At 31.7% G+C, this 20,615-nt stretch overlaps 1 protein-coding gene across 1 annotated transcript in view; it reads right to left on the bottom strand.

Annotated features, from left to right (window-relative positions):
• Positions 1–1,604: 1,604 nt before the first annotated feature.
• LOC136043786 (glycoprotein-N-acetylgalactosamine 3-beta-galactosyltransferase 1-like) overlaps positions 1,605–20,615 on the bottom strand; it is a 136,903-nt gene continuing 117,892 nt past the window's right edge. Inside the window, exon 7 of the mRNA XM_065728702.1 lies at positions 1,605–3,331. Within this exon, the coding sequence (XP_065584774.1) occupies positions 3,275–3,331 (57 nt within the window). The 3' untranslated portion in view covers positions 1,605–3,274. The remainder of the gene's footprint in view (positions 3,332–20,615) is intronic.

The following is a 20,615-nucleotide window of genomic DNA, read 5'->3' on the forward strand; positions in this document are numbered from 1 at the left end:
AAATTCCGTTAGTCGTTTTAAAACGTGTTTATACCCTTCAAGACTTTTTGAAAAGTTTAATGACTTTAAAAATTTATACAAATGACCTTAGAATAATTCAAGTTTTAAAAGATTTGCAATGAAATTCGATACCAGATCAATTGAATGATAACTCTTGCTCTGTAGTAGAACATCAATCTTTTCTCATCTATTTCTAGATGCTCATTTTCAGCGAGGTAAGTCAAGATTGTTTTACATTGTTCACGACACGAATTAGTCATAGGTCTTAAGCAATTGATCCAGTTTTAGATATAATTCCTTCCTAAATTTGTGTTTTCATAGTTTCAAATTTTCAGAAGTTGAATCTTGATCAATAACATTTATTTATATTAGTCTTACGGTAGGATATACGCTTATCGACATGCCGAAAGTCATTTTCAATCAGAACTAATTTTGCGTCGTCGGTAATCATTTCTTTGCTAATACATTTATCAAGATTATCTTTAAACTTATCTTTTAGTGAAAAATTGAGTAAATTTAAGGTCAATTTTCAAGGTTTAGCTTTTTAGAGTATAGTTTTTGCAAGTCCTGTAATTATTATTGGCAATAACAATGAAAGAAACTACTACCCTCTTGAAAAAGCTGTTTCCTTGGGAAATCTTTTCCTTTCTTATTGCAAGCTAGGGCACGTACAAATGAATTTTGTTGCTTTGTCTATTGTCTAACACTTTCGAGAAGTTGATCAATGCCTCCGGTTTAATTTAACCAAACGTCAGAAAGGAGATTAATGAATTTATTGTCAATGCCGTGTTTGATTATAGCTTTCCTAAGCCATTGTTTTGAATTACCTAGAACAAAAATAAATGCCAATTTTCCATATAGCTTTTTCAGTGTAATGATGTCGACTAATGATCTTTTCTACTATAACTGGATAGATATACGGTTATTTCATCAAAAAATATTGAAGACGGCACGTGACTCTTCTGGTGCGTTTTAATTAAGATCCAGGAAAATATAGCCATAAGATTTATTAGTTGCTTGATTGTAAGCGGAGGGTAAAATTTCAGTACACCCGTAAATAGTTGCTTGTTTAAAGGTATAATAGAACAGGAATTGTGAAAAATCCAATAAATGATAAAAAGTAAATGCTCTAACACATTTACTCTGATGAAAGAGATATGGAGAACAACAGCAATGGGACTTTTTCATGATGAAACATGACCATAAGAAACTAAAACATCTTTTAAGAGCATTTTTCAATGGATTCAGCTAAATCATACATAATGAGGCACAGGTTTGGTTCAATAATATTAAACACATCAAGTTCCCGCATGAATTTTATGTGTGGCGCAAAACTCTCTATTTTACCATTGGACTTCTGACGCACACTCAAGCAGTAATAGATATTTTTTGGAGTTGAAAAAAAACATTTTAATGCGATTTTGTATTACTTTTGTCAAAAGTGATGTTTTGCCAGACATTAGAGGAACAAAAGTAAATGATCTGAATTGTGTTTTAAATCGCTAATATATAATACGTAACATAATCGCAAATATGAAAATACAAAAGACCAAACCTAACCGCTGTCGGTTGAATAAATAGTCAAAAATAGAATAAATGTTTTTTTTTTCATATGAAAATACATGCACAACAAATGTTTTATATCATATTTACATGAACACTAGTCAATAACATGAAATAGATACATAAACACTGTTACAGATATTTAAAAAATCACTTAAAACCGGATCAAACTCGAAGTACTGGAACCCATCTGGAGAACGTAGGTGTCAGAGCGCTTCTAGAAACGTTTTAACTGCAACGCCACAGGGGCAATAATGGTAAATTCACAGGAGAATATTATGTACTTTTTTAAGACATTTATTTCGCTCTCCGCAAAACATAAATGAAAAAAATTAAAACATAAAAAAAATGATTATAAAAACACTAGAAAACATCTATTGCTGAGCTGGAGACTGATAAGGCTCCCTTCCAACGACTTTTGAGTTTTATCAGATCTAGACAGCGTTTTAATCTACATATACGTCTAGATCTGAAAAAAGGCATTGACCAAGTGATAAAGCTCGTGATAAAGCTCTCACACCTTCTGCAGGTACATAAACATTATTGCATATTTCTGAAAATGCATTTTTTCTACTTGAACTGTATAGTTTCTAAATTTCAAAGACCAAAACATTATAATATTTACTCTTGGATACTCCTCGAACTTAAGTATACTACTACTAGCCTATACTTGTAACTACTCAATACTCTTGGAACCAAACTATTGTCTACATAGTTCCTATAATCACTCATATTGAAATCTCCTTTATATAGTGTGTTGGCACCCCTTTACGAACTATTTTTATATCGTTATTGTGTGTTTCAATACAGTTCAACTTCTGACATGTAAGCACACAATGGTATATCAAGTCATTCACCGTCTCGGATTATAAAAATAACAACTTATTTGGGGCCTGGTGCTTCACTAGATCCAGATAAATGGATTCGTGCAAGTTGATTTAGTCCACTCAAGGGCTATTGTGCTCACCATAAATCGTCTAATAAATTATCTGTCTTAACTTTTAACATAAGAGGGTCTGTATCTCCATAATGAACTTGAACTTATCCCTCCCCCGGTCACTGGAGCTTGAACAAATTGTAATAAAAACTCCAATATAAGTTGTTTTTTTAATTTCTATAAGGGCACTGCTAATGGTAGTGTTTTTATTTGATAATGATATTCTTTTTTCTGTATAGAAATACCAAGTTGGTCTCTATGATCGAGACCAATATGAAATTTGGGATTGCTATGACTTGTAAACATTCTTTTGGATTGGTTAAAGCGTCAAAAAAATTCCTATTACTCACTCTCGCATATCATACCGAAGGCAGAATTTGAAACAAGTTTAAAATTCTTTTCAACTTTTGCCTTTTCCTGACATTGCTTTTTGGCAAAAGTGTCAACAAACCGCTTCACTTAGGGCTTCTGATCAAACTCAAGGACTCTATGAATCTTTGTGACATTGAAACTGTTGGTTAACATTCACTGCAAAAGAAAGTTATATAAATCAATGTTCCATTACGGGTGAAGCTTGGAAATAAGCTCTTATTTGAAGATGTCCATGTGCATACACCCATCCTCTACCAGAGATAAATTATAAGGACTCATTGAGTCCATAGGGAACTCTTTGCTTATGCTGAGAAAACTAAATCTTATAGCGACTTGAAGATCCATTGGTGTTTTACCATCAATTGCGAAAAACCATCCTTGCGGTCCATACTCTTCAATATTTTATATGTCATGGATATTTGGAGCAGATAGATTGTTCAGCCATTTGTTGTTCCCACACTGTAAAGAGAAGTGAGAAATTACCTACAGATAAAGATATTTCATATCCATAAAAACTACATTCGACGTTTCACAGGGGCGTTGTCTACTCATATTGGTTTTCAGATACTATCCCTGTGAAAAATATGTCCAGCCTGCATTTATTTCTCTACTAATAAGTGCTGTTTAGCCTCTTCGGTGATCAGACCTATTTTTTATCACCTATTGATTGTTCTTTTTGGGCAACCGTCAGGGGCTACATGGAAAATAGGTCGTCCTTGTTTGGGTTGGGAGGATGTCATAAATAAAGATTTAAACGAAATGGGAACTTCTTGGGAGGGTGTAAAGAGGGAGGTTTTAAATAGATTGCGCTGGAAGAAGAGCGTGCGTAGCTGTGTTGGCATCAGGCGGCTTGGTGCCGCAGTGAGTTATTATTATTATTATTAGTAGTAGTAGTACTAGTATTTAAATAGTTAAATTCATCACCAAATGAAGAGTTAAAAATTAATATCCTAAATTAGTCCTGTATTCCTCGTAAATTTTACCCATATTCTTACGGATAATATCCATCAAACGTTCATATATAGCTTGTCTGGTAAATTTTACGAAAACTCCACACTTTTACATTCTCCCTTAACTCTTAGCTCTATGGATATTCTTCATTTGTGAAGGTATTGTATGTCTCTGTTATGTGAAATAGATATGGGTGATTTCTTCTTCCTTTTGAATTCTTCTATTCTTAAGTCAGTTATATTTGATCAACCAAGTAGTGCTGGTAAACAAGAGGCACAAACTCTTGACCCTCTCCTTCAATCTATGGTTAGTTCTAGCTGTAATTATCGCAACACCATTGATTATTGTGATAACATTTTCCCCTGACTCTCTTCAAACAGTTGCGTTAATGTATTTTGTTTGAATGTGCGTGGGGTAAGAGATAAGTGGGACAGTCTTAAATCGTATCTGTGGTCTTATAATTCTTGCCCTTTTGATGTCATAGGCTTGACGGAAACATGATTATCTGCCAGTGATAATTTTACAGCTTATGATATGTATGGTTATATTGCTATTCATGTCCCTAGAATGGTAACAAAGCGTTCGGGGGGCATTTCTTCGTTCATAAGATCTAGTATTGAATGTTGTACAAGATCTGACCTTGAATCCTTGTTTACATCGGTGGTGTCTAATAGTAGGACAGTTTATTCTTTTGTTATTGAACTGAAAAGCCAGTTTGCATGTGATACTGTTTGTTTGTTTTATAAGCCCCCTCCTTTTCCAACACATCTGTTCTGCAAATTGCTTGATCAGCTTTCTGGTGTGGGAACTTTCTCTAAAAAACGGATTTGTGTTTTGGGGGACTTTAATTGTAATATGTTAAATGTTGGATCAAATGATGAATGTGACCATCTTTTTGATGTATTTTCTTCTTCTGGGCTACTTCCTTCAATTTTTTTTTCATTCTCGTGTTGACTTTTCAAGAAATTCTGCCACTTTAATAGATAATATTTTCACTTCTCATTCTCCTAATTTAAAGTTCTCTTCTGGTCTTGTTTTCGCTGATCCTTCTGATCACTTCTCTATCTATCTATCACTATCTGTGCCTGACAGAGATTACTGTGGATGAGAAAGGTAAGTCTTCTCTTAGAACTTTTACAGATAAAGAAATTTCTAATTTAATATATAGTCTTCAGAGTAATGATTGGTCTAGTGTTCTTGAAGCTAATGATGCTGATTGGGTAACTAGATTTTCTTGTGTGTCGTATGGGAACTCTATGGGATAAGCATTTTCCTCTGAGAAAGAGGCAAAGGAATTTTACACCTAAATACCCATGGATGTCTAGAGGTCTGATCAACGGAACCCATATGAAGACGCCTTTTTTCAAGGCTGCATGTAAAAGTAAGACACAGAAAGATCTTCTGAAGTATAAATATTACAAAAATGTGCTCACTTCTTCAGTACGTTTAGCAAAAAAACTGAATTTTTTGCGTCGAATTAATGAGTGTAAAGGGAATTTGCACAAGGTTTTGACTGTAATTAATGAAGCTTTCTTTTGCAAGAAACTCAAACAATCTTCCCATCTCCTTATAGGAAAGCTGATGGATCTGTTGTGGACAAAAAATCCTTAGCAAGTGCCTTCAGTTCGTGTTTCACCACACTTCCCTCAGTTCTCATTCCACCCCCGAGTAGAGTAAGTTGTTTTCCTGTGACATAGAAGTCTTTTATTTTTTTCCCCAAGTAGTACTACTGAGATTTCTAGTATTGTTTCTCAACTTCCAAGCAGTTGATCAATTGATAGTTCTGGTTTGAGTAATAATGTTCTTAAAAAAATTAGTCAGTTTGTTTCTCATCCCATCTCACACATAACTAACCTCTCTCTTTCTTCTGGTATTTTCTCTCATTTATTTAAAGTTGCTACTGTTGTACCTTTGCATAAAAAAAGGTAATTCTTCTCTAATTCCAAATTACAGACCTATTTCTCTTCTTCCCGTCATCTCAAAGGTTGTTGAAAAAGTAGTGTATCATCGATTCTCTTCATTTGTATTTAGTGATAATTCAACTGCTGGAAATTCTCTCATCACTAGCCATCAGTATGTTTTTCGTCCTCATTCTCTACCTTGCATGCACTTTCTGATGCAACTGAGTTTGTGCATGTTAATCTGGACAAGGGCTTGTGTGTTTTGGGTCTATTTCACGACTTTTCAAAGGCCTTTGATATGGCTGACCACAATGTTCTTCTGTCTAAACTATCTTTATTTGGAGTGCATGGAGTCCCACTAGAATGGTTTAGGTCCTACCTCTCGGCAAGATCTCAGTATGTATTGGTTAACCGTACTTCTTCCTCTACTTTGCTTGTATTGAAAGGTGTTCCACAAGGCTGTTTGCTTGGACCACTTTTGTTTGTAATTTACATTAATGATCTTGTTGATGGTCTTTATTCCCATGTTCACCCTGTTCTTTTTGCTGATGATAGTAACTTTTTAATTGTTGCAGTGGACCTGCCGTCGGCCAATTCTATAGCTCAAGGTCTTCTTGGTAAAGTAAAGGATTGATGCTGGTCAATTGGTATGGCTCTTAACAGCCGACAGAGTGCCATTGTCAACTTCAGGACCCCTTACCATATGCGAGACGTACAGGAGCCAATAGCCCTAACTTTTGGGAACGATATTATACCACAAGCTCCTATGGTGAAATTTTTTGGTGTGCATCCTGACTGTTTTCTTTCTTTTAAAATGGTGTAGTAATGTTGGTTTCATGGAGAATGGTTTTTTACATGGATATCCCACTTTAGGTGTCTGGAAATTGTGACGTCTGGTAAACCAAAATATATTTTTCCATTACGTCTTTTTTTACTTTAAGTTCTAAATAACTAAATCCACAAGACTTTTTATTTCTTTGGTCGATAGGATATGTGAACATGTATGTTCATATATGAGCAAAATACAACCAGCTGTAAGAAAGCCCTGGAGGGCTTGTGATGGCAGCGAATTAAACAAAAATTACTAAACAATAAAACAACTTAACTTAACAACAACTTAAATTCATTTCAACTATAATTGATAATATAAAAAAAAATATGTTAAAAAAAGCTTTCATTCTCTCTAAATCAAGACTCCTCGTCCCTCCAACAAAAATTCTTTATTCTTTTTTTAAATAATTGCTGGTGATCAGATTCCTAAACACTATCAGGGAGTGAATTCCATACCATATATTCATATAAATGATATTAGTTGCTAAAAGCTCATCAGTTTAAAAATTGATTTTTCTATAATTTTTATATATATATTTTCAATGTTACAATAAGTAAAATAGAAAATATTTGTAGTATAATTGGTTATCACTATAATTCGTATAATTTGCTTAAGTTTAATTCTGAGTGTAAATCCTTTAAGTGACAATGACGCAATAGGTCTCAGAGATCTACAGTTATAGAAGAAGACAAAACCAAATTCTTCTTTGTAGAGATTTTGGTTCGTTTCAAGCTGGATTTAAATTAAAATTTCAATTTTATTTGTTTTTATTTATTTGCTCATTTCCATAAGTAATTAATATTTGTTTATTGGCTGTGATTGTCTATTTAATTTTTTTATCGTTCTGGATTACGTTTATTCCTCAATAGCAAAATATTTTGTTCGTCTTATGCTTGATTTGCATCTTCAACTTAAGCTTTACTCGTTTTGAGATTTATTTATTGATTTACGTTAGTATGCTACCTGTTGTATATTTTTTTCTATGATAGTTTATTTAATATTTGTTCGTTCTGGGTTTATTTTTTATTGTAATTTCTGGCTGCTTAGAATTTGAGCCATTGTAGGTTTCTATTTCTTCTGATCTTAAATTAAATATGACCTATAATTTTCGTTAGAAAATTGATTTTTTGGAAAGTTTATTTTTAAATTAATTATTGTTTAAAATTTCCCACTTAAAAAATATGTTTTTCATTCCGCCTTGTGGTGGCGCAGTGGATTTGACCTTAGCTTGCTAATACGGGACCCAAAGATCGAATCATGAAGCAGGAATGCACTGCAGGGCCGACACAGGAACCTTAGTAGTCAAGAAGCGTTGTTAATTCTTAAATAATAATAAATGTTTTTCATTCCAAAATAAATTAACAGTCTTGGTAAGAATTTGAAGAATCAACTATGTATTCCATATACTATAATATTACCTCATAAATGCTTACCAGCCGAAGATTTTGTTTCATCCAGTCCGGATTTAAAGTGTTGATGCCTTTAGGCTCAAGAATTTTTTGCCAGAGTGTTTTTGGAAGATTTTCTGGGAAACTCCCAAAACTTAGGGAATAGTGAATGTTTCAACTTAATTCATTTTATTTTCGATGTTGTAATAAAAAAAAGGAAAATATTTGTAATTTAATTTCTTTTAGTAAAGTGCCGAGTATGCAGTAGGCCCTTTACTTTCACCATTATAGAAACGGGCAGTAACCACACTTTTCGTTGTATTGAAGACACAACAAAGTGGAAGCACATAGAACGGTCCCTTAAAACGTTCGTTTTCAACACTCTTTAATCCAATTCTTACTTTTGGTTGAATTCTGTTCTCCCAATAATTATAATAAAAAAGGAAAGCGAATCTTCTAGATTTTTCGTAGCCACTTTAAAAAAAAGTTATAAATGTAAGTCAAAGAATTGGTTGTTTAAGTAAAAAACGGTACTTGTATCGTTAGAGAAACGGGCAGTAGCAATGCTCTTCTTTATAGCGAAGACATTATCCGTTAGAATTATATAACCCATACTCCCTGAAGAATACCGTAGTCCAACAACCAATCTTAAATCCAATTTCCACATTTCATCGAATTTTCTTCTCCAAATTATTTGAATAACAAAAAGGTTTAATAACTCTGCAGAGCCTTGTAGCCACTTGTGTAAGAGAATGGTAATTTTAATAGGTTGGGATATAAGAGGTTTGTAGCTGTGTTGGTGCTACACTGCCTGGTGTAGCAGAGAATTATTATTATTAGTAGTAGTAGGTACTAAAAGTTCATGGGGCAACTGGATATAGATATAGAAGGAACATAAAGCGATTTTTGGTTTGAAAGAGCGTCAACCCGAGAATCAAGAAAGTTAAGGCGAGGCCTCACTAACGAGATAAGAACTGGTCCACCAGTTTAACGTTGAGGTAAGTCTCCATCATTCATTTCACCTCGAATGTGATTGTCCCCTCTAGATGAGACAAAATTCCCCTTAGAGTTGATGGGACCAATCCCAGATTCCTTTCAAAGCCTCTCAAATCCAAAAAAATCAATATCTTAGGACTTTCACATGACATTTTCCAGTTAAGTTAACTTTATTTTTCGATTAAATGTACTTTTCCCCAATGGATCTTGGACTTTTTGGATTCCCCTTATACTGTTTTTTTATTTTTTCAAAATTCTATTTTTACCAATTGCACACTGAATCTGCAATTTTTTCTCCATTCTAACATTAATATTTTCATTTCTATTTTTCACATATTGTCCCTCACATAAAACAAATCATCGTTAAATACAGATTAAACTTCAGTGTCTACTACTGTGACTAAATTTCTTTATTATAGTATGTTTAATATTTCTTTTCTGACATTTAGTTTTCTTTACTTTTTTGAAGTAGTAAATAAATGTTCAGTAAAATTAAAATTAGATCCCGGTATTTAATTTTTGTATTTAAACCAAAATTTTTTGTGCTTTACGAAGAACAGGGTGTACGACAGATCTGTTCTTATTGTTCTCTGGCATATTTAATGCTTCTCGTCGGAATATACTTGTTAGTGTGTCATAAATATCACACTTGCTTTGAGCTTTGTTATTTTGTAAGAACATATTGAACTTATTTTTTGTGTCTTATTTTCAACATTATATTTTTTCACTATATTTTACTGGACTACCAAAAAGCTTCCAATTTCGTTTTGTTACCGGTCTGTTTCGCCGTTTAGTGAACAAAATCCGATTTTTTCGTCTTGGAATTTAATGTTTGACACGTATTGTTGTTCTCGCAATTGGTCCTTATAATAAACTGTGTTCATTTACTGGTCTGTAAGTTACCTTATATAAAATAATGTTCTCTGGGACTCCCCAGCCAGCTTATCATTTTGTAAGAAATATTGAAGATATTTCTGATCAGGCTCTCTTCAAGCATCTATTTCTCTTATATCGGTCTCTGTAAGTACTTCTATGGCCTTTTCTATTCTTCTCTGTCATTATGTTTTCTACAAATCTCTTCCTCTTTCAACAACCTCTCTATGGGATTTTATTTTCCTCTATTTTACATTCCACTACTTATATTTCACTTGTTTATGTTAAGATTAGGCCCAAAATCAGAGACAAGGAAAGGGTTAAAAAAGGGGAAGTAGAGCGTCTTAAACATTCATAAAATTAAAATAAATTCATCAGAAATGATGTAGACGGCAATTGAACAGTTTTTGACACTTCGAAAACCAAGCAAGATTTATTCTGCGATGAATAATTAGAAACAATACTATCAGATTTAAATATTATAAGGCATACGGTGCTGATATTTTGGTAAATGGGTTCTATAAATAAGATTTTTCTGCAGCTAAAGAAAAATCACTGAGAACTATGAATATGACTGTTGAAAAACACAAAAATACCAACGACTTCTGGAAAATTTTGATTAAACTCTCATATGTGAAAGGTGATAAAGTGAACATGGTAATCACCTACTTCTATTTTTAGAGGCACTCAATATAGTTAAGAAGTAGCTAAGAGAAGAGAAGTTTCAAGAAAAGTAAAGAAAAAAGGTGTCCAATCCAATTAGGATATTCGAACTTGGTTGCTGCCAATTTTTTTCGACAGCCTGCTCTGGGGTATGCTCTGCTGGAAGGTGAGTCCTCGACCTGCAGCCAGCATCAAAAGGAGTCCCGATCCTTGGCAAAGCTTGAGAGAGTTGAACCTGGAATTTCTCAAGTAACAACTGTTCAAGTTTTTTGTTTATTTATTTTCTACACAATGAATTTTACGTTTTTAAAGTTTTTTTTTTAATTTTGGTTTTAATAATTTATTATTTTAAATTTTGGTTTTTATAATATTTTATTATATTGAATTCTGCTTTGTTTAAAGTTATTTTGTTTCTAATTTTAAATTTATCGAGATGACTTTCTTGTGATTTAAAGTTTTGAGATTAATTATTCTAAGTTTCTGGCATAGTTTCTCAGTCAATAATCATTGAAAGGCCTTATCAACCTTAAAAAAAGAAGTTGTAGCAGATATTTCTGACCAGATAAACTGATAAATGTTTCAATACGTTCAAAGACCAAACTGGCTATGCATGACGTATGAAACCAAGAAAGGAAATGATATAATAAAAGTATCCAGTATATGATAAGACAAGAATTTTGTGAGCCAGTAGCAAAATATGAAGACGAAATTCAAGCAAATATTTTGAAAAGGACCATCGCCAAGTTGTCCTAATACGAAAAAAAAATGAAAAAACCAACAAAATCTTACCTTCCGAAGTAAAGTGTGAAAGATAATAAAAGACAAAGGATCAACAAAAAGAAAAAGAATCAGCCAGAGATCAATGAAAGAGAATTTAACAAATATATTGAATAAGTTTCCTTGGCCTAGTAATAAATTTTGTCAGTCTAAAATTTCATTTTATTGAGATATGCGGATGGGCTGTATTAATTATCCTGTGGCGAAAATATTCAGAGAGTCTTCTACTATTAAGTTGTTATAAACTGGGCTTGATTAAATATCTTCTTTGTCTCTATTTATAACAAAATTTATTGAAATCTCTCAAGTACCTCTATACAAGATTGTAGTAGGCCATTTACGGTAGATATCAAAGTTGCTTCTTCACAAGCAACTAAATAGTCAGAATTTTATTATAATATGCTAGTTCAAAGTCAGAGTTGAATAAAAGTTGTCATTTTCATTTTCAAATCTCAGGGACTTATGTATTGAAATTTTGTATTCATGCGATTATTCCCCTAATTGTTGATGAGTCCTACCAATGTAAGATTTCCCACATGAAAACGGGACTTTGTAGACACCAATACCTAGTATAGGGTCAGTTTTATCATTTCTTGAGTTGAAAAAATATCAAATTTTTGTTCAGTTTTGAAACCAATTGAGAGTTTTCTTTCAAGTTCATCGCTTAGTTTCGAGAATTACGGTAATGCAGTAGAAGTTTCGTTCCCAACTACTGGTGTAACTGAATCAAGGGGGTGGGATCCCTATTTACCTGTATTGCCTCATTTAATCTTATATATATCATGTTTTCTAGGAGGTTAATTGGGTAACCAATACAGAACAGAACATTTTTTTTTAACATAATCCAACTCAGATTTATATGATTACGTGAACATATTTTTATAGACTTGTTAACTAAACAAAATTGTGGATACCAATTGTTATGGGTCGGCTTTCTAAGCATAGAAAATTTTAGGCTAGCTCTAGTTCTTATAATTAAAACGTCCAAGAAACGGATGTTTTCTGAATCTTCTAGTTCTATTATGAATTGAAGATTCGAATCAAAAGAGTTAAAATGTGTCAAAAAGTCTTATTTAAAGTATCAAACTTTCAGTTAATAAACTGCAGGAACGTGATTAACAAAGCAAAACCAGTGAGAATGTTTTAAGGATAAAGTATTCAATGTAGAATATATGTGCAATGTGCTATGTAATACATGTGCAATTTGTCATGAATGGAAAAAAAACAGTGCCCATGGGAATACCCTTGATCGGAAGGAAAATATTTTCTCGGAACAAAAATTACAAGGGGACACTATTGCAAAGGTATGATATTCAAATGTTTTATAATCTGACCGAGTAGAATTTTCCTCTAATTTTCTTAATAAGGCCTTATCAAATTTATGGACATTGTATGAAGTGTACAAGGAAACTGCATAAAAACTAGATAAGATATTTTTTTATTATACTTTGTTTTGTAGCTTTTATAACAATCTATAGAATATTTCGTATAGGATATCTGTGTAGTTAGAAGAGGCTTGAAAACGGTGGCTAATAACTTTTCTACACCTGTAGCTGGAGAAGTATAGCATGCTATGATAGGGCGTAAATAGTTATCCTTCTTACGGATTTCAGGTAGATTGTAATTTTTTGCTCAAAAACCTTTTGGGTAGAATTTTCTGTACAAATAAAGGCTGATTATTCTATTTTCTTTTGAAATTTCTATTGTTTTCTCAACTCTCCAGGGTATTTATCCGTGGGATTAGTTTTCATTTCTTTGTAAGTATTTTATCCAATAAAAGGGTATTTATTTTATTTTGATAATCTGCAGAATCCATTTTCACGATTGCGTTTCTTTGTCCGCTCTTATAATTACCGTAATTTTATCTGTTAGAAAATTTTGTTGTTTTTTTTTATCTTCCTTTGTTGAATTGGAAGTGACAATGGCGGCTTATAATCAAGTAAACTTTACTATTCCTCCTCTCCGTCTGGATTTTCAACCTAACCATGAGAGGTGAAAAGACCGGCCTCAATATCCGTAATAAATTGTGATATATGGATATGTGTCTGATCCATTACAAATTTAGGTTCTTATGATAAAATGGTTAGCTCTTTGGGTGTAAAAAACCTCGGAGGATAAATTTCCCAAAAGAGGGTTAGGACGAAATCTAAAAAGAAAAAACTATCTTTGTTGAACATGTTGAAATTTGAGCTTTGAAAATTTTTCTGATAAGTGACATTTCACGAAATTGAAAACGCGTCGGAAAGACCATTGTGAGATATTTAAAATTTGGGGAAAATCTGGGACGTATAAAGTCTGATGTAGTAGAGAGGTGAAATAAAATATTACTAAGAAAACATCTTTTGAATCTAGGTTCTCTTGAAATATGTGTTAGAGTTTTGAAACTCATTTTCTCGATAAGTGGACCTTCAGATTGTGTGCCAAATTATTAATGAAAATTTAAAAAAGAAGGAAGAATTTCATTCTTTTTTTTTCAAGTTTCTAAAAAATCGAATTGACAAATATGATTTGCATTTTTTTTTTAATAATTTTTCTAAAAATCTAAGACAATATTGGTCATATTCCTCCCATAAACTCGACGTGAATACGGTCTTTGACCATACTGGTTATATATGAGGTAAGAAATCAACAAGCAAACCGATATAATAAATGAAAAAAAGTTATAAATTGAGAGACGGGAGATATTCCTTAAGTCCAATTTATAGTATATTAATATTAAAATACTCTACCAATATTTTAATCAGTCTAATTTAAGACATTCTTTCTGCATATCCAATCAAAACAGAAGGCTTAGACAGAAATAATCTGTTGCAAGATGAAAGATACTCATTCAATCCAATTGGTAAATTTTCTTTCATTGATCTCTGACTTTTTTTTTTTATTCAGTGTCTTTTCTCCTGTTACACAGTTCATTTTTGAAGGTTAGAGTTTGGTGTTATTTTGGTTTTGGTTTTTTAGCACTGAGGGAGACTCAGTGGAGGTCTTTGTATTAATATTTGCTTGATTTTACCTATCTTACAACTGGCTGACAAAATCCTTTATTTTTCACCTCTTTGATTTTTTTTTTCATTTATAATATCCTTTTTTTCTTGGTTTCTTACGTAAATAAATGTCTAAGAGACTTAGCTGAGAAGAAATCTCGTCATAACTTCAGGATAAGATAAAGTATAGCCTTTTGCTCAAAAAAAGTAAAATCTCTAACACTCAATTGAATAAAAAAAACATATTTTTTCAACTGAAAGTAAGGAGCGATATTAAAACTTGAACCAAACAGAAATTACCCCGTATATGAAAGGGACTGTTCCATCTTCAACACCTCGCTCTTTGCAATACAGTTTGACTCTTCTTATTAACTCAACTTGTTGAAGAGGGAACAGCCTCTTTCATATACAGGGTATTTTCTGTTCGTTTTAAGTTTTTATGTCGCCCCTTACTTTAAGTTAAAAAATAAAATTTTTAATTTAATTTCTGCAAGTTTTTTAGTTAGTTCATGTTTCGATTTTGGCTCTCCAGAGATGAATAATATAAATGAAATTTGCATATTCATTTATTTGGCTAAATGGCTTTCCCATATTTTCGATCGAAGGATTTTGAGACAAAAGGAGGGGGAGGAGGCCCAGTTGGCGTTCTTTTTTTTTGGCACTTACAAAGGCTTCTAGAACTTTTAGTTTCTTATGAACGTTTTCATTAGTAAAAGATATACGTAACTTACGAATTAGCTTACTTAACCAACTTCTATATTCGTATGTTTTTATTACGTATATAAGAGGGTTTGCCCATTCGTCAATACCTCGTTCTTCACACTAAAGCTTAAATTTTGTCCCCTGAATTACAAAGACCGTAGAATAAATAGATGAAATTACTGAAATACTTTAGCGCAAAGATTGAGATATTAGGAGGAGATGAATCCCTTTTATACGTAATATATTCTGTTCGTTTTAAGTTTTAATGATACTTCTTACTTTTAGTTGAAAAAACTTTTCCAATTTTTTTCACTGTTTTTTTTTTTTTTTAAATAATACTAGGAAATGCGGCGCCCCCTCCATGGAATGCTTCTTCCCCCGTGACCAATTCCTCCATGGAAAACTTTCTTCATATAACCTCTCCCCTCTTCAATTTTCCAATCATAAGATCCCCCTGAAAACGTCTGTACACTTCCCAATAACCATAACTATATGCAAACACTGGTCAAAGTTTGTAACTTGCATCCCCCCCACTGGGACTCTGGGGGAGTAGTTCGTCCCCAAAGACATAGTTATAAGGTATTTCGACTATGTTGAATGAACAGGTTGTCTCAGAATTTTGATCTGACGACCATGGGAAAAATGAGAGTTGGAGGGGGCCTAGGCACCCTCCAATTTTTGAGTCACTTGAAACAGGCACTAAGAATTTTCATTTTTGTTCGAATTTGCCCTCTAGCACAATTCTAGGACCATTGGGTTGATACGATCACCCCTGGGGGAAAAGAAAAAAACAAACAAATGAACACGCATCCGTGATGTCTTTTCTGGCAAAAAATACAAAATTCCTTTCTGTAGATAGGAGCTTGGAACTTGTACAGTATGGTTCTCTGATATGCTAAATCTGCTGGTGTGATTTTTGTTAAAATTCATTGACTTTTAGGGGGTGTTTCCCCCTATTTTCTAAACTAGGGCAAATTTTCTCAGGCTCGTAACTTTTGACGGGTAAGACTAAACTTGATGAATATTATATATTTAAAACCAGCATTAAAATGAAATTCTTTTGATGTAGCTATTGGTATTAAAATTCCATTTTTTAGAGTTTTGGCTACTATTGAGCCGGGTCTTTCCTTATTACAGTTTGTTACCACGAACTGTTAGATTTGAATTTAATAAAGTGGAAGCCAAAAACCCTTAAAAATTTAAATTCGGTAATTTAAGCTAAAATTTTTAAATATGGCTTGTTTTTTTATTCAGTGACTTTTCTCCTCTTACACAATTAATTTCGGAAGGTTGAATTTTTGTGATATTTATTTTTTTTTGTTTTTTAAAACTGAGGGTGACTCAGTGGAGGTCCTTGTGTAAATATTGGCTTGATTTTAGTTATTGTGCGACTGGCTGACAAAATTCTTGTTTTTTCACCTATTTGATTTTTATCATTTATTTTTATCCTTTCTTTTCTTGGTTTCTTGCGTAATTAAATGTCTAGGAGACTTGCCTGGGAAGAAATTTAGTCATAACTTCAGGATAAGACAAAAGAGATCTTTCTGCTCAAAACAGGTAAAATCTCAAAAAATCAATTGGAATTTAATAAAGTGGAAGCCAAAAATTCATAAAAATTGAAATATGGCGATTTAAGCTAGAAAGTTTATATATGGCTTGTTTTTTTAATTTAGCGTCTTTTTTCCTGTCACACAGTTCATTTCGGAAAGTTGGATTTTGGTGTTATTATTATTTTTTTAGTGCTGAGGGCCACTCAGTGGAGTTCTTTGTGTAAATATTTGCTTTATTTTAGTTATTTTACGACTGGCTGACAAAATCCTTGTTTTTTGACCTGTTTTATTTTTTTTATTTCTTATATACTTTCTTTTCTTGGTTTCTTACTTAAATAAATGTTTAAGAAACTTAGCTCAGAATATATCTAGTCATAACTTCAGGATAAGACAAAGTAGAGCTTTCTTCTCAAAAAGGGTAAAATATCTAAAAACCAATTAGAGTTTAATGAAGTGGGAGCCAAAATTCTTAAGAATTGAAATATGGCAACTAAAGCTAGAAAATTTGACATAAAAATTAATTGAACGGTATGATGGCTACAAATTGGAGAGTATCTGAGGCTTCAGTTTAAGGTACAGAGATTTTCTTTAAAAAAGACCAAATTTTTTAATATTGGAAACAGTCGGTTAGAATTTATTAACATGACACCTGGAAAATCTTAAATACTGACGCACTATAAAATTTAAGCTTGAAACTGTGACCTCGAAACATAGAAGGGGTTTATCTATAAGACAGGCCCACAAAATCTGAAACCATTCAATTAAAAATTATCAAGTTTGACAAAAATCTTAAAACGTAGAAGAGCTGACACGATAATAAAAAGTTATAAAATATGAGTCCATTAATTCCAAAAAACATTAAATAATTGAATTTAGGAAAAATGAAATTGTAGTCTAACCCTAAGAATCTTGAAAAGACAGTATTCTAAGATGAACGCAAACATTTTGAGCTCGTTAAATTGAAAAATTTGTATATAAAAATAATACTAAGAAAAATCAAATAACGGTTTAATACTAAAAGCCAAAAAGACTTAGTACCTCTAAACAAACTCACGAAAATGTGTGTATTAAATCTTAGAAAAAGGTGAATGTAAATGAAAATACATTCACGGTCCAATCCTAGATTGCTTAGCACCATGGGACGAAGTGAAAAAAATTGAGTCCATTAAATCCAACTAATGAATAAATGAAAAATTTTATAAGAAAAAGAAGTTAAAATCATGACCAAACACTTAAATTATGAAAGGGCTAGTACACTAACGTCACATCACAAAATCTAAACGAATTAAATCGGAGAAAAATTAAATATGTAAACAAAACTCAACAAGACAAAAATTTAATCACGGTCGAACCCTCCAAATCTAGATTGATCAGCGCCCCAAGACAAACACAAAAAATAAGGGTCCATTTAATCTGATAAAATATTAATAGATGAAAAAATCTTATACTAAAAAATTCAAATCAATGTCAAATCTTCAAAACCTAGAAGGGCAAGCGCTTTTGGACAAACTTCTGTAAACTGAGTTCATTCCATTTGAGAAAACAAACAAAAGTAACATATTCTTTAAATGCCTTTTGAATAGTATTTTACGGTGTTGGAGTATACGTAAGGCTGAAAGCTTTACTGAACACTTTTTCCTACTACTTCATGGAAAAGGAAACCTGTTTTCTATTGTTTGATTTTTTTTTAATGGGAAAACAGTGTGGTCTAAAAACCTTTTTATATCTAGCCTAAGGGTGGCAAGAGATTACTTCAAATTTCATTATTTTTGAATTTAGCTAATAAACATACAAATACTATTTCGCAACAAAATTTTTTAGAAAATCGTAAACTAAATAAAATAATTCCTAAATCGTTTGTTTTAAAGTGTCATTTAAATGCATATAATAAAGCTAATCACACGAAAAAGGTAAATTTGCTAGAATTTAACAATATGTTGAAAGATGAAAGTTTCCACAGATCACAAATTGTAAAAGATATAATTTAAAAAAATAGCCTATGTGGTTTTCTTACTACGTATGACTTTAAATAATTTATGTTAATTTTCTAAAAATTCTTTCGAACATATTTTAAGGCTATCTAGGGAAAGAGTAAACCAAAAATTTTTGCAAATTAAAAAGAAAATTGGAAAACAAAAAACATCAAAATATACACCTAATCATTTCAGAGGTCCTGGTTTGGTTAATATAAGCAAAAGAAAGTAACCAAAGACCAAAAACAAAATCTTTGAAAAGATGTATACAATTTGGACTGAATCCCAAAAATGGACCGGTAGAAGAAGTAATTTTGAAGATTGAGACGATGATTCATCTTTCTTCAACAGATGTGAATAATGCAGATGATAAGACCTTGTGTCGTGAATATTTTGAAATATTTTGTTAATTTTCAAGATAACCTTAAAAACAAAGAAACAAAAATTTGAAAGATTAAAAAAATATGATTCTCTAATAATAACAGAAGGTGACAAGAGCAATACTGTAGTAATTCTACAAAAGGATGTTTACAATAGTAAAACAGAAACAATTTTAAATGATATTTCAACATATAAAAAACTTAACCTACACCCAAATGAATGGTATGATGTAAAATTAAGAAAGGACTTCGAACGCCTTAAAACCAATCAAAATATCACACCACTGATGTATTAAAGTTTTTTTCCAAGGGGATTAGTCTGCTCAACAACATATGTTTTGTCGAAAATACATAAATAAGGTTTTCCTTTAAGATTTATGATATCAACAACTAATTCACAAACAGTAAAAATCGAAAAATGGGTATCAATGACAGTTAAACCTTTATTACATCTCCAGAATTTTTATATAAGAAAGTCAAAATTCTTAAAAGATAAACTTATGAATATTGAAATATCAAATGAATCTAGACTTTTTAACTTTGATATAAAATCAATGTATATGTATATAGGTTTTGATATATTTGTTATTGTTTTATCGAAAAAATTTGAATAAAATAAAAATTAGATTGAATAATATTTTCGGAGAATTGAGATAGAAACTGCAGTAAACTTAGTTAAAATAATTAGCAGGTATACTAATTATTTCGAATTTAGAAATAACTTTTACCATCAAATTTAAGGATTAACAATGAAACGGTCCTTATGTGTGCTCTTAGCAAATATTTATATAGGGTGTAGAAACTTTAGCTTAAGAAACCTATATGACGTATAGGTGATGTTTTAGTTATTTTAAATAATTTGGAATCAAATATTGAACGTTTTCTGGAACACTTAAATAATATTGAAGGGGAATTAGTTTTTACAACTGAAAAAGAAACAGACAAAAATTTACTGTTTTTGGATATTTGGATTAATAGAAATAATAATGAACTAGCTTTTTGAATTTACAGTAAATTGACTATTGACAAATGTTATTTGTCTTTCGCATCCAAGCACACGATCCCAATTAAAAGAGGTTTAGTCAGTTCTTTAGTTGATTGTAAAACGGGTATAAAATCAGATCAGCAGAATACATGAGTAGTCAATTAAAGTTTAATAAGATTATTCTTGTAAGAAATGAATATCCTGAAAATATGATTGATTGAATAATTGAAAAAAGTAAAAAAAGTTGAAGGAACCTGTAATATTAGAAGAAGATGGGTCAACTAAGAAAACAAATTACAAACTTTGCCTCGTATTCCAATGTTGTCACAGAAATTAAGAGGAGCATTAACAAAAAAAAACTTAAAAATAATGAAGTGTACAAACTAAATACTCTTTGCTAAGATATGGAAAAGACAAAGTTCAAAGAAACATACAGAAGGGGGTATACAAAATTGCATGCTCTTGTGGTAAATTCTATGCAGGAAGAACAAAGCAGAATTAAAAAAAAAGGCTACATTAAAACTAAATGCCGTAAATTTCTCGCTAGAACGTAATAAAACACCCGAAACGTATGGATTAGCTATAGTAAATCAGGCATATAATTTTCCTCATCTTACTATTTTATTCGTTAGAACAAAAATCATAGGAACGTCTGTAGGACTTTTGAAAATTTTCAGAAAAACAAAAGGATAAAATATATTAGCTATGGGGTATTAGTATTAACATAGAAGAAGAAGATTTTAGGATAAATTCACTTTATAATGGTTTAATTAAGGAGAAGGTAAAATTTC

This window comes from Artemia franciscana, unplaced genomic scaffold (genome assembly GCF_032884065.1).
Source record: "Artemia franciscana unplaced genomic scaffold, ASM3288406v1 Scaffold_995, whole genome shotgun sequence".
Taxonomy (NCBI): Eukaryota; Metazoa; Arthropoda; class Branchiopoda; order Anostraca; family Artemiidae; genus Artemia; species Artemia franciscana.